Source organism: Panthera uncia, chromosome D1 (genome assembly GCF_023721935.1).
Source record: "Panthera uncia isolate 11264 chromosome D1, Puncia_PCG_1.0, whole genome shotgun sequence".
Taxonomy (NCBI): domain Eukaryota; kingdom Metazoa; phylum Chordata; class Mammalia; order Carnivora; family Felidae; genus Panthera; species Panthera uncia.
Window position 1 is genome coordinate 105,313,580 of NC_064808.1, and position 15,450 is coordinate 105,329,029.

At 39.3% G+C, this 15,450-nt stretch overlaps 1 protein-coding gene across 2 annotated transcripts in view; it reads left to right on the top strand.

Moving 5' to 3' along the window:
• Positions 1-15,450, top strand: part of CWF19L2 (CWF19 like cell cycle control factor 2) — a 176,065-nt gene that overhangs the window by 123,461 nt on the left and 37,154 nt on the right. For both annotated transcript variants that reach the window (XM_049621379.1, XM_049621389.1), the window contains exons 13-14: positions 9,263-9,475; positions 12,984-13,100. In XM_049621379.1, coding sequence (XP_049477336.1) covers positions 9,263-9,475; positions 12,984-13,100 — 330 coding nt within the window. The remainder of the gene's footprint in view (positions 1-9,262; positions 9,476-12,983; positions 13,101-15,450) is intronic.

Consider the following 15,450-nt stretch of genomic DNA (forward strand, 5'->3'; position numbering starts at 1 on the left):
GGAGGCGAACCAGCAGATAAGTTGACAGTGTATACTGGACAATGGCTGGACTTCGTTTCTGTTTTCCACGTCTCCTGTGAGAATTTCTCCCATTGCCCACCTTGACCAGAAACACACAGGAAAGGGAATTCTGGAAAATGTCTCTCAGAGTAGTCAAATTGACAGTAACCACAACCCATGGCTTTTTACTTTGGCATGTCTCCTTAAGCTGTATTTAATCTCCAAACAAAGAAAGTTAACAAAATCGTGCTTCTGTCTAACATGACACAACTGTCCCACATACAACCAAAAATATGCTAACTCTTTCCCCACAATAGAACACAAAGCTACTTCTGGATTTTTAAAATTAAAAAAAAAAAAAATTTTTTTTTTAAGTTTTTGTTTATTTTTGAGAGACAGAGTATAAGCGGGGGAGGGGCAGAGAGAGAGGGAGACACAGAATCCAAAGCAGGCTCCAGGCTCTCAGCTGACAGCTCAGAGTCCGACACAGGGCTTGAACTCACAAACCGCGAGATCATGACCTGAGCCGAAGTCGGACGCTTAACCGACTGAGCCACCCAGGCACCCCTGGATTTTTTAAAATTTTTACATGTTTAAATTTTTAAAAATGTTTTTAGAGAGAGACAGAGCATGACAGAGAGAGAGGAAGAGAGAATCTTAAGCAGGCTCCATGCTCAGTGGGGAGCCCAGCATTGGGCTGGGTCCCACAACCCTGGGATCATGACCCGAGCTGAAATCAAGAGTTGGATGCCCAACTGACCGAGCCACCCAGGCGCCCCACAAAGCTACTTTTAATATACTTATGTTAGATGGTAAAGAGATGAGAGAGGGAAGAGAAGAAAACATTTGGTTAATATTTAAATGTAGATTCACACATATTCGTATCAAAGTAGTGAAGAGATACTGTAATTATTATAGTATTAACTTTTGAAACTGGTTATGTGGTTTTAGCTAGTGTGTATAACCACGTTCCTCCACTACCCGTTCCATATTCCTTTTGCCCTCAAGGTTCCTTGCCTGGCGGGGTGGACCCAAGTGTTCATTCTGAAGGTCTGAGCCATTTACTAGTGGCCTTAATTTGAGTCGTAGTTTATCCGTGACTTGAGTCATAGGCCATGAGAATACCAAGAGGTGCCCTAAAAGATCTCCTACATTCAAGATACACGTCACCTTGCCTCTGTGAGGTAGTCCCCGACCCATTTCGCCCTTGGTCAGGATCAGTCACTCTAGGCAGGATGGTAACTGCCTTCTTTGCCTTCTGGTTTAGTGGAATGAGGGGTCAGAGCAGCCCCGTGGCAGTGTCACCTTCAGGTGCAGTGAGTCACTGTTGTGTCCCTTGGTAGAAGTGTTCCTCCCTTTGGAATTGACACCTGTATACCAGTAGGGCCTTACGTCGGAGGCATGGGAGCATACATTTTGCTGGTGTATCATAAGGGGTAATGATAAGATGGGTCACTCCTGTTTTTTCCCCTAGTTCCCCAGACCTGTGAATCCTGGCAGTGAGAGAGAGCCCATCATCGTTTGGATGTTGATTTAGAGCACATACTGCATTCTGGAGGACGTTGCCCTAGCCCCCTAGGGGCCATCTAGCCAGCATTTCTCGTTAAACCTTGAAAAGGCCAGTTTACTGTTCAGTCAGCTAGCTACCTCGGCATGATGGGAATGTGGTGATCATCATTGCATAATGAATGCAGTGGGCGTGGACCCATTGCCACAGTGCATTTGCTAGGAGATTAGTTACTTGGTCACAGGAGTGCGTGTGATACCATGGTGACATGAGTCCAGAGATAGTATATTTGGCAAAAGTATTGCCTGTGAATCCATCCATATCCAGAGTAAGCGTCTCTTCCAGCAAGTACGGGGTCCTTCCCCTTCCATGACAGAAGCAGTCCAGTGTGCCCAACCTGTCGTCAGGTAACTGGTGCCGTATCAGGGGCACAGTGTGATCTCTCTTGTTCGTGGATTGGGTCTTCAGCAGTGGCTGTAGCCGGATCAGCTCTGATAAGTGGAAGGTCATGTTGCTGAGCCCACTCCCAACTGCCGTCCCAGCCTGGTCACCCCATTCATGACCTCATTTGGACAGAGGTCGGAGCGGCTAGTGACATAAATGTTTTCACAAAGGCTGGAAATGGCTTTGTACTCTGTATCAGTTTGGAGAGATCTGTCCACGTATTTCTTCCCCAGACCTTGTTACTAGTTCTCTGATTGTGTTACGTCCAGGTCCCTGAGCATCCAACCAGACCATCAGCCCTAGTTGACAGATTAGTTCAGACTTGTGGCTCTGCCCATCCCTCCTTCTGGGCCGCACGAACCAGATGCTCAGAGTTCTTCTCACTGGGAGGACTTCCTTGCCCCACTGTCCCCACTGCCCTCAGGGCCGTCTCGGTGTGGAGCTGCTGTGCTGCCACTGTCCACTGTTGGGTGGTGCCTGTGTCTTGTGCAGAACCATATGTTTACTTGAAAAGTGTTCATTTGTAACCTATATTTAGGGGCACCTTGGTGGCTCAGTCGGTTAAGTGTCTGACTTCGGCTCAGGTCGTGATCTCACGGCTCGGCTCGTAGGTTCGAGCCCCACTTCAGGCTCTGTGCTGACAGCTCAGAGCCTGGAACCTGCTTGGGATTCTATGTCTCCCTCTCTCGCTGCCCCTTCCCCACTCATGCTGTCTCTCTCTCTCTCAAAAATAAGTAAACATTAAAAAAATTTATGATCTGTATTTAAATTTTGTAATTTTTTTTTTTTTTTTTGAGATCCAGAATCTGACCAGTGTTTGTACATTGCATTTGGTTATTATGTCTCCACGGTGTTAGACTCCCTAAGACACCAGCTGCAAGTTCAGGGATCCCCAGGGCTACCCTTCGGTTTGATATTTCACGGCAAGAAGTCACGGAATTCACTAAAAGCTGTTACACTTGCTGAAAGAATACAGATATAAAGTCAGTCAAGGGAAGAGGTGTATGGAGCTGCGTCTAGGAGGTTCCAAGCCTGAAGCTTCCATTTGTCCCGTCCCAGTGAGTTGTGGACAGTGCGAACTTCTCCCAACAATGATGTGTGAAATGTGGCCAGAGTATTATCAACTAGGGAAGTGCACCCAAGTGTTAGCATGCAGGGTTTTTATTGGGGTTTGGTCATGTAGACATGGTTTGTTGCTTGTGAGGATGACCTTAGTTTCCAGCCACTCCTGAGGTAGAGTTGATGATGTGTGGCCCAAAGCCCCCACCATACATCACACTGTTAGTGTAGACTGTCTGGTGTGACCAAAAGCCGCCAGGTAAACAAAGCCGCTCTTACCAGAAGGGACATTCCAGGAGTTTAAAGATAACTTCCAGGGGCACAAAGGCCAGACCGCTCTTTGGTTAAGGTGGCTTTTTTATTTAAAAGCTTTATTGAGATATTCATATACCATATAATTCACCCATTTAAACTGTACAATTCAGTGGTTTTCAGCATATTTACAGACATGTAGTCCCTTGAGACTGTCAGTTTTAGGACATTTCTATCACCTTAAGAAGGAATCGGGTAACTTTTAGCTGTCACCCCCTAACCCTTTTGGCCCCCCCTTGCATCCCCACCCTCAAGGGCCACAGATCTGTTTTCTGTGTCTGTAAATTTCCTTTCTCTGGATATTTCATGTTGATAGTGATTTTGTGACTGGCTTCTTTCACTTAGCATGATGTTTTTACAATTCACGTTGTAGCAGGTGTCAGTACTTAGTTTCTTTTTTGTAGCCTAATAATACTCTGTCGTACAGATTTTACACATGTTGTTGATGTCTTCATCAGTTGATGGGCATTCACATTGTGTCCATCTTTTGACTGTTATGAATAATGCTGCTGTAGAGATTCAGGTTCCAGATTCATTCCACCTGGAAGTGGAATTACTGGGCTGTGTGGTAATCCATATGTTTAGTTGCATATTTATTAGTTTGTATTTAATTGTTTGAGGAACTACCAGAATGTTTTCCAAAGAAACTATACCATTTCACATTCCCACCAACACTGCGTGAGGGTTCTGGTTTCTCCACATTCTTGACAACACTTGTTATTATCTGACTCTGTTTTAAAAAATTTTTCTTAATGTTTGAGAGAGAGAGAGAGAGAGAGAGAGAGAGAGAGAATGAATGAATGAATGAATGGGGGAGGGGCAGAGAGAGAGGGAGATACAGAATCCCAAGCAGTCTCCAGGTTTTGAGCTGTCAGCACGGGGCCCTGAGCCCAAGTCGGACGCTTAACCAAATGAGCCACCCAGGCTCCCTTCTGACTCTGATTCTAGCCATCCTAGTGAGCCTCAAGTGGTAACTTCATTGTCAGTTTGCTTTTTGCATTTCCCTGTGCTAATTGGGCATTTGGGTAGCTTCCTTGGAGAAATGTCTGCTCAGAACCTTTACCTAGTTTTAAATTGGGTTGCTTGTTTTTTTGTTTTGTTTTTTGTTGTTGTTGAGCTCTAGGAGTTATTTATATATTTTGGATATATGATTTGCAAAGACTTCCATTCTGTGGGCAGCCTTTCCTTCTGTTGACAGTGTCCTTGGTGCACAAAAGTTTTTCGTTTTGATGAAGTCCATCTTATCTATTTTTTCTTTGTTGCTGTGACTTGTCATCATAACTGAGAAATCATTACCAAATTTAATGTTAGGAAGCTTTTCCTCTATGATTTCTTCCAAGAGTTTAAAAATTTTAATTCTTAGGTTTAGGTCTATGATCTGTTTTCAGTTCATTTTTATATATGGTGTAAATTAAAGGTCCAAATTTTCTTTTTTTTTTTTTTTTTGGCCTGTAAACATCCAGTTTTCCCAACACCATTTGTTTAAGAGACTGTCATTTCCCTGTTCAATGATCTTGGCATCCTTGTTGTGAGTATTTTCAGCATACTTGAGAGGGCTTATTTCTGATCTGTCTGTTCTATTCTGTTAGTCTGTTTGTCCATCTTTATGATAATATTACATTGTTTTGGTTACTGTAGCTTTGCAGTAAATTTTAAAATCAGGAAGTATGAGGGACACCTGGGTGGCTCAGTTGGTTGAGCATCCGACCTCAGCTCAGGTCATGATCTCGCAGTTCATGAGTTGGAGCCCCGCATCGGGCTCTGTGTTGACAGCTCAGAGCCTGGAACCTGCTTTGGATTCTGTGTCCCTCTCTCTCTGCCCTTCTCCAGCTCATGCTCTATTCTCTCTGTCTCTCAAAAATGAATAAATGTTAATTTTTTTTTTTTAATCAGGAAGTGTGAGACCTCTACCTTTGTTCATTTTCAAGATTATTTTGTCTGTAGTCTCTTGAGACCCATCGTATGTGAATTTTAAGCTAGATTTTTCTCTTCCTGCAAAAAACATTATTGAGATTTTGATAAGCGTTGTGTTGAATCTCTAAATCACTTGGGTAATCTTCCCCCTCCTTTCTTTTATCTTATGTTTTTTAATGTTGTAACTGTTTTACCATATTTTTCTCATTTATTTGGAAGAGGTTCTCAGAGTTGTAAAATTTATGATGTATGAACTTGAGCTCGAATCATCCCATCCGCTTTCTTTAGGACTTTTTAAATGATGAAGAGTTTTATTTTCATACCTTCTTTTCTTTCTTCACCTCCTTTCTTCCGACAAGGTTTTTGCTTTTTTTCCTTCTTAGACTCAATTCTCCACTCTGTGTTAACATTCTGTCCATTAAAACATTTTTTTGTTGTCAAATAGGAAGATGGTGGGCTGAAGATCACAGGAGATGTGTACATGATTAATAAGTTGAAAACATTTTGGATCAAATCCCACAGAGAAGATAATGGGAAAAATTCAAATAATTAGAGGGTGTAGGAGGAGAGGATTGTAGTTGTGTTGAAGCATCAGTTTTATATTGTGTTAAAGAATTATGCAGATTTAACAGACAAGACTGTCTTCTATTTAATTCGTTACTGTGAATCAATCAGAGAAGTTTGGCAACGTCCACGAAACATAGATTTAAAGTATAGAAGCACTATTTTCTGTATACAAAAGATTTGATTTGAATTGAATAAATTCCCTGATCACTCATGAACTGGTTTTTAATAACAGTGTTTTTATAACAGTGTACATGTGAAGGGACAGTTGCATGTGGAGGTATGTATTCTGCTTCATTAATATACTTTAGAAAAGATCGATACCTGTTAGATGTCTGTGTTGTCTCTGATAAGTACCTTAAGTCATTTGGGTGTATTTATTCTAGATGACATTTAAGATTTCTTCGAATTCTCTGTTCTGCTTCATAGACTATATTTAAAATACACCCTTTCTGTCTTTTAAAGGTGGATTTCTTTTCTTTTTTTTTTTTAATGTTTTATTTATTTTTGAGACAGAGACAGAGCTTGAGCAAGGGAGGGGCAGAGAGAGAGAGGGAGACACAGAACCCGAAGCAGGCTCCAGGCTCTGAACTGTCAGCACAGATCCCAACGCGGGGCTCGAACTCATAAACTGCGAGATCATGACCTGAGCTGAAGTCAGACACTTAACTGACTGAGCCACCCAGGTGCCCCTAAAGGTGGATTTCTTAAGTGAGAGGGGCTCCCTGAATGTCATATACTCTTCGTTTTTATAGTCAGATAGGCCTGCATTGGATTCCTGCTCCTGTCTCTTAATAGCTGTGTGATTTTGATTATTTAGTCTCTCCTAAGCTTTTTTTTTTTTTTAATGTTTATTTATTTTTGAGAGAGAGAGCACAAATGGGGGAGCGGCAGAGAGAGAAGGGGACAGAGGACCCAAAACTGGCTCCGTGCTGACAGCAGTGAGCCCAGTATGGGGCTCAAACTCATGAAGCACAAGACCATGACCTGAGCCCAAGCTGGATGCTCCACCGACTGAGCCACGCAGGCACCTTAAGCTTTGTATTGTAATCTAACAAGTGACAGTGACAATTCATTCCTACGTTGTAGGGATATCTGGATGAGAGAGTACTTAAGGTCTCTATTAGTACCTAGCACATAGTTGGTCACTATTACGAAAATAATTAGTGACTAGTTCTGATATTTTTAAGTGTTATATGTTACGGTCGAGATAAAGGTCTGAAGTTAAAATAATAATTTGTAAGTCAGGGCAGTTCACATAAATAGACAAAGTTGACACAAGGATCAATAATGGAGAAAAAGTAGAAGATAAAAAATAAATTCTAGTATAGAAAAGGAAACTATTGTGCTCAGACAGATACCTTATTACTAATAATTAGTACCTGGTTTCTGATTTTTACCTAGTTCTATCAATAATGACATCTTAGAAATCTTCTTCTGTTTACATTCTGTTCTCTTTTCTATCCTTTTTTTCAAATTTCTTAAGGTGGATGTTGACATCATTAATTCTCATGAGGCCTTTCTTCTTTTTTCTTTCTTTTTTTTTGTCTTCTGATATAGGTGTTTGGTGCTGTAATGATCACTTTAAGTACTGCTTTAGCACCATCCCACAAATTCTCTTTTTTTTTAATGGCAGTTCAAAATACTTTCTGATTTTTCCTTCCTTCCTTCCTTCCTTCCTCCCTTCCTTCCTTCCTTCCTTCCTTCTTCCTTCCTTTAATACATGTGTTATTTGGAACTGGGCTATTTAATTTCCAAGTACTTGGCAATTTTCCAAATGTATTTCTGCTGGGATTTCTAATTTAATTCCATTGTGTTCAGGGCACATACTTTACGTTACCTGAATCCTTTTAAATTTATTAGGAATTGTGCTATAACTAAGAATGCCCTCTATCTTGGTAAATGTTCTTTGTGCACTTGAGAAGAATGTTTATTTTGCAGATGTTAGATAGAATTTCTGTCGATGTCAGGTCAGAGTTTTGGATAGTTTGTTCAAGTCTTGTGTGCCTGTTGATTTTCTCCTTGTTCCATCAGTTATTGGGAGAATGTGTTTAATTCTCTGACTACAGTTGTGGACGTGTAGTTTTCTGCAGTTCTGTCAAGTTTTGGCTTCATGTATTTCGAAACTCTGTAATTAGGTGCATAAATTTTGCTATTGTTATGTCCTCTTGGTGGTATGACCCCTTTATCCTTATGAAATGATCTTTTGTGTCCTTCATTTCTTTGCTTTGAATTCTACTTTCTCTGACATAAATGCAGCCATTCTAGCTGTCTTCAAATCTTTTTAACTGTCTGATAAGATCCAAGCATCCTGCTATTGCTTTGTATTTGATGATGAAAAAGAAAAAGAGTTCACTTTTGGTACTTAGTAGACTAAATAGAACTTTGAACTTAGCCTAATGAGAGAAAAACAGAAGTTAGTGAGCAATTATGGTACAGTGTGGTCATGAAACTGATAGGAGTGCAGTACTAGAGGGTCTTGGGAGATCCAGGGATGTTCTTTTGTGGAGGTGACCGCTAAATCTAAGCCTCAGGTTGGAAAATGAGTAGCGAATGGCTAAACTGAAGGCAGAAATTGGTCAGAGAGCAGTATGTGCAAAGCCTGAAGGTAACAGTACTTTTGGGTTGAAAACAGGAAGACCAGAGCATAAAGTTCAAGTAAGGGTGTGATCAGATGTGACTGGAAAGGTCATCAATGCCAGATTATGAAGAAAATTGTAATAATAATGGGGGCCCACATTTGTGAGTCCTTATTGTGAGAGGGTTAAGCAAGATAACCCTGTTAGGTAGATAGTATTGTTACAACCATTGTGAAATGAGGAAATAAAGCGGGCGGAGAGCACAGAGAGATTAAGTAACTTGCCCAAGGCTCTACAGACAGGAGACAGAATTTTGCCAGGGTCATTCTATCTGTGTCTATGATGTAGTAGGCAAACCAGAGTTTGAACTTGATCCTGTTCACAATGTGGAGTTCTCTGAGGATTTTAAGCAGGGACATAAAATAAAGTAAGTAAAATTTGTGTTTTAAAAGCATCCCCCTGGCTACAGTTTATGTTGGGGGAGGTGGGAAGAAGCTGCCTGGAGAGAACAGTTGAAAAATGTTTATGTTCTCTATGGAGCGTATGCTAATTTTAAAATGAAAGTAGTTCTTAACCTCTCTGTGGTTCAGTTTCCTGATCCGGTAAATGGAAATGATGATGGTCTCATTCTCACAGGAGCATAAAACAAATTGCATAAAATTGTACATGGTAAATACTCAGTCAACTTCAGCTGTGATGATGATGATGATGATTGATTGATTGACTTGAAAATCAAGCTTAAATGTTTAATCACGTTTTTCTTCTTCTTTTTTTAAATTTACAAGTTGTACCATGGAACTTACAGATATGTCTTTGGTAGCTGCAATACAATAAAACGTTAACCACCTCCCTTCTCCCCACTACTGTTATTTTGGTTTTTCAGTTTATGGGAAAAACAGATGGAGACTATTATACCCTAGATGACATGTTTGTCTCCAAAGCAGCTGAGAGAGAACGTTTTGGTGCAGAGGAAGAGAACCAGAGGAAAAAAGCCATTGCTGAGCATCAGAGTCTCGCTGCCCGAATGGAAAAATGTCCCTACTGTTTTGACAGCTCTCAGTTTCCCAAGCACCTTATTGTTGCAATAGGTGTTAAGGTAAGAAATACCACACTCATGGCCCCGAGGAAGTGACATAGTGCTGTGTCCAGATTTGCCTCTTTCTTCAGACCTTACAGGATTCTAACATGTCTGGTCTTCTCTTACTCTGTGTTGCAAATAGTTTTCTTTTCTGACTTCCTGTGATTCTTAGACTCTTCCCTAGAGCAGCATAAAAATTTAGGTGACTTGAAGCTCACATTTTGTATGATTCTCCTCTTTAGAGGAGCAGCACTGGCCCTGAACTTGGGAGCCCAACTGCCTGAACCCAGGTTCTGGCCCTGGCATTGGCCAGCCGTGGGACCTCATTTTCATGGTTGGCACTTGATTCTTAGTATTCAAGTCACTTCAGAAATACTCCGTCTAAAGCAGTTGCTGCTTCTTCCCTTACTTTCTCATAGAACCTATTTGTTTCTTCTTAGAATATCTGATAATTTGAAAATTTTTACCTTATTTTACTTGTGTATTAAGTCCCTCTTCTGATAGGCTGTAAGTTCTGTGAGCACCTAGATAACTCTCACTCATCGTTGTGCACCAAGCATGAATTCCATTGTTGACCAAACATATATCCCATTGTATATCAAGAGTGTGTGTTCGTAGTCACTTATTTTAATAAATATTAATGAATGCTTAATTACTGATAATTGTCACTTATTTCAATAAATATTCAGTGAGTTAATTCTTGTATTGATTAATTATTGTGTACCCGACATACACCAGACCGTAATTAGTTTCTAGAGAAAAGTAGACTCAGAATCAGAAGTACTTGTGGAGCTTGTATTCTAGTAAAATAAGGCAGAAAATAAAGTAATAATTGCCCTGACTGAAGAAAGTGTTGTCAGAAAGCAAATAGAGCAAGGGAATGGGACAAAATGATGGGAGAGTATTTTTTGAGAAGGTGATCTAGAAGGCCCCCTGTAAGGAGGTATTTTAGGGAAGGTATGAAAGATGGAAGGAGCAAGCAACATGAGGATGTGAATGACTGATATTTCAGGAAGGGGCATCGGCAGGTGAAGAGCCGTGAGGAGGAAAGAGCTGGTTCGTGGAGCAGAGTGTGGCCCAGGGCAGAGGGAGTGAGAAAAGGAGAGGAGAGGAATGAATGAGTGCCATGCTAGTTCAGGAACTCATAGTTCAGGGACTGTGCATATACGTGTTTATTTGCTAGTTTTTTGTTTCTTGTGTATGTCCTGCCCCTCTCCACACACACCTGTGTGTCCAGAGAACTGGTGTGGGCTTTTCCATTCCATTACAAAGACTCTAGCCTTTAGTATCTTTAGGTTGTTGTTAAGACAGTCAACTTATCAGTTCACGTTAGGGTTTCTTTAACTTTATTTCTTCACTCTTCTTTTTTCCCCCTTCCAAACTATCAAAGAGGTAAATGTAAAAGTTCCATTTAAAATTTATTCAATTAAAAAAAATAAAATTTATTCAATTAAAAAAACCCCACCATAACCAATTACTTGTATCAATTTTTCTGAATTCTTTTCCAGACTTTTATAAACATTTACATTTTTCTAGTTATGACATTATAAATATTTCATTCCTCTTCAGTCCGATCCCTACCTTTTAAACACGTAAGAGCAAATTAAACAAAGTAAATTTTTCCTGCTGTGCTTTAGAAGTTTGGAGAATTTTCTTTGGGGCTTTTTGTTTTCCCCAGTGCACTGGAGACAGGCTGGGCCCAGGGGGGCACAGACCTTCTGTTCACCTCCTGCCTTGTAGGCTGCTTCCCCAAGGAGGCGTTTCTCAGTTCACTCGTGAAAGTGAACTGCTGGCCTGTGAACAGACACTTTCTGGTTCTTATCTTCCACCCTTACTATTTGTCATACACGTCTTTCCCTGTTCTTGTCGGTGGTCCTCTTCCGCTGTCAGGTAATCCACTCTTTCCCACTAGTCTTTCCTCATGGTATTAAATTCTTTTTGCCTTTCACTTCCTGAGAGTTGGCTGACCTGTTTCTTCCCTTTGGGACTCAGTCTTTTCATTCTAGTTTAACTTAAAAAACCACTGGAGTCTCTCCTTTCTGCATCTATGCGTTATATGCTCTAAAAACTACCATCTACCTCCAGCCTTTCGGCTGTGACTGTGTTAATACAGAAATATTTGAAATATTGATTAGAAGGAACCTTATCCGTCATCTGACTACCTATCCCATCCACTGTAGCTAACAGGCCATTTAATTAATCTGAATAAACAAGAAGAAATTACTCCTTTCAGTTATTACCTAAGTTAATCTTAGATGGTTTTGAGTTTCTAAGGAATTACTTTGCCATTCAGTGGAAATGATAAATCACATTCCACAGCAATTCAGTAATTCTCACTCAGCTTGAATTTCTAATATTTAAAGTGAATGTTTTAAATCCAAATGTATTAATGAAACTATATTAATACTCATTAGAATCACAGAGTTAAATAACTTCTGATTGTCAGCTTTTCGTGCTTTCTTCCTCCTTTTTTTAAAAATAAAAGTTATCTGTCTCCCTCGTCTTAACACTGTGCTTTACTTTTTTTAAAAATAGACTTTGTTTCTTTTTTAGAACAGTTTTAGATTTACAGAAAAATTAAGACAGTTCCATAAACGCTGTATCCAGTGTCTTCTCTTACTAACACCTGACATTAGTAAGCAAATTTACAAGTTGTAAATTTGTTACAATTAATGAATCAGTACTGATGTTATTTTTAAAAATATTTTGAATATGGTTTGATCTTACTATAAACTTAGGTAAATTTCCATATCCATTCCTTCTTTGTCCTCTCTCAGCAGAGTTTTAAAAAGTTTGCATTATTTTGTGAAATAATATTGTCTGCCATACAAAATACTTCTATCTAAAACCTAACAAAAAATAGTAGAAAATAAGAGTGAGCCTCTTTGCAGAATATTTTTAATGTTCCTCATGAGCACTCTTTGCTCACTATATATAGGCTAATTGACTTTTTTTCTTTTTTAAGACAGTTGTATATAGTGGAAAAATAGCACCAGTTTGTAGGTAACACATGTATTTAAACAGATGGAATTTAAGCAGAGCAGTAAAACCATACAAGAGAACATTTCCTTTCTCTCTTACTTGGGTTAATTCTCTTTGCTTAGGCAGTACGATAAGGAAAACCTGATTGATAGGCACCAGTTAGACTTCTCTTTCATTACCAAGCCGTATATCTTTTCATTCTTGCCCAAAATTGTGTTGTTTCAAGGGCTTTGAAAGCATATAGCTTTCTCAGATCAAGGATAAAGTGTGTCATTCATTTTGCCCTTGGGTACGCTCAATCTCTGAAATACATAGAACAGTTAAAATTGAGACTTGTGCTGTAAATTTCCATTTCATTAGAATCTGCCTTCATGGCTTTTAAAAGTATTTTGAAAATATCAGCTATCTTTAAAAATATTAAAATAAAATATATTGCTTGTAAACAAGTGTGCTTTATTAGGTGTCAGCCATGTTTCCCATGGCTCATTGGTCGCAACTGAGAATAAATACAATAACATTTCTCTTTGCAACTTTTTCCCCATAGGTTTATTTATGTTTACCCAACGTCCGATCTCTTACCGAGGGACACTGCCTGATAGTCCCTTTGCAACACCACAGGGCTTCCACCTTACTGGATGAAGACATCTGGGAGGAAATTCAGGTCAGCATGGTCATTTCATCATTGTAATGCGCAGGAGCAGTTTTTACAAAATAATTGCCAGTGGGTTTCTTTATTACCTTTGTCCAGTTTACTTTCTGAACTTACACATTTGTATACATTTCCCTAGTTGTGTACATCTCTAGATCATGTTTTCACCACTCACTCCCTTTTTAGTTTATTTCCCTTATGTGCTCCCTGTTTTGAAGGGTTTTTTAAAAAAAATTTTTTACTGAGATATAACTGATGTATAGCCTTACTAGTTTCAGGTGTACATCTGAAAGCTTTTGTGTACTAAACAAACCGTGACAAAGTAATAAGTATTTTTACTTAAAAAATCAGTGTAAGATTTCTAATCTCTACTTTTGTGGAGCAGGAGATAGCCATTCTTGACAAAGTAAGGTAATAAAAGAGATTTTCAGACAATAAAAAATAAATTTTGGAAGTCAGAGGTTCATATTCAGCATTTGCCATATTTTCCTGTAATGGAATTGGTCTCTGCTGCTGTGATTTTGCTATCAGCCTTTACTTTTATACTTTTCCCTTTATTACCTGGCCCAACTTTTAGATTCAGGATTTTTCTTCCCTCCCCTCCCCTCCCTTTCCCTCCCTTCCCCTACCCTGCTTTTTGTGGCTGATTCTGCAAGAAACTGGAAGGCACGACATGGGTGAAATTGCTGCTGAATTATTTCAAGACCGCATAATGACCAAAAAAGAAAAAAAATAAAACTCTTCATTTTTCTAATACTTGACAGTTGAATAGGGGTTACAGGGACCCCTAGTTAGAAAAAGTGAAAATTCTAAGACTGTAAAAGACAGTATGTACTGGTCTTTGCATCATGTTGCTAAAGATGCCCAAAGAGGAGATATTTTGACCACACGTTGTGAAATTCAGTCTCTTACTCCTTGTAATCTTTACGTTTATGCTGTGAAAGTAAAGGGCAGACTGTTACCATATATCTGTGGCCAGGCATGGGTAAGAATGTGGACAAATACACTTGATGTGGGAAAAAAATTTTTTCTAGTAGTGGATGCCAGTGCAGTAAATAATTTAAAGTGGAAGTATGCAAATTTGGTTTTCAGAATTATTTTGAGACTTTTCTGGAATGTCTTTTTAAAAATGTATGCATGCAAAACTGATTTAACTTAGAGCAAAATACAGTGCCAAAAAGATTTTAAGTAATACAGGAATCTAGTCTGTGTGTTTTATATTTCTGTAAGAAATTAAGCCACTTGATAGAAAACATTGAGGTGGATAAAGAAGAAATGTATTCATTCAGTAGATACTGAGGACATGAATGTCGATAATCCCGGTGTCCTGAGAAATGCAGAGATAAAATCATTAATTCTGCCCGTAGGTATGGTGTATTTTCGTACAGGTTATATTGCACTTCAGTGGATTTGGGAGCCGTATGCACTATGGAAAATTGAATGAGGGAGGAAAGCCAAGTTATCTTACACAGAGAATAGCATTATGGCTTTTTGTGTGATAAGAGAATTAGTTGTTACAAGTTGTAAATTAGTATAAGACAGTGAGCAAATAAAGTATTTGAATTCTAGCTTATTTAAAGAAATGTAGCTTCGGGGATTTTTGTTCTTACCTTCAAATATATCCAGAAGTTCAAGTTGGGGCACCTGGCTGGCTCAGTCAGAAGAGCATGCGACTCTTGATCTTGGGGTTTGAGTTTGAGCCCCATGTTGGGTATAGAGATTACTTAAAAATAAAAAACCTTAAAAAAAAAAAACCTTCAAGTTAATCACGCCCTGGTAAATATCTTTATGGTTATTCCCCCCTTCTAGAGAATATTTAACAAAGATTATTTGACTTAGGAAAAAATAATGTTTGGAAATGCAGGAGCCACTTTTTCTAAGTGATGTTTATCCCCATCCTCTAGTAACATTTAAATTTAATTTTGGATCTTATATTTAATAGAAAATGCAAAACTAAGTTTCAGCACAGCATATGGGAATAATCACAGATTTTGAATGAATAGGAGCCAGGTTTTTTAGTTTCATTAACTATAGAGTGAAGCTTGGTCCCCTTTAAAGTTATTCTTATCAGTTTGACAGATAGGTTTGAGCTTATGTTATCGTCAGACACCGTGGATCCATTATTTAAATATCCCAAATTAACGGTGTGGTGGTGGGGTCATTGCCTACAGTGGGCTTTGCTGCTGAGCGGTGTGATGGGGCCATTTCCCTGGGAAAGCTCCAGTATTGCACCCTCAGGTCTTTTTCTGGGGGCAATCAGACTCTCCAGAGACAATTCTTCCCATCTCTCACCTGGTGCATCTGAGACGGTTTGCTCCTGTTCTGGCAGACGAGTGGGGGAAGAAGGCTGGGGCAGCAGAAT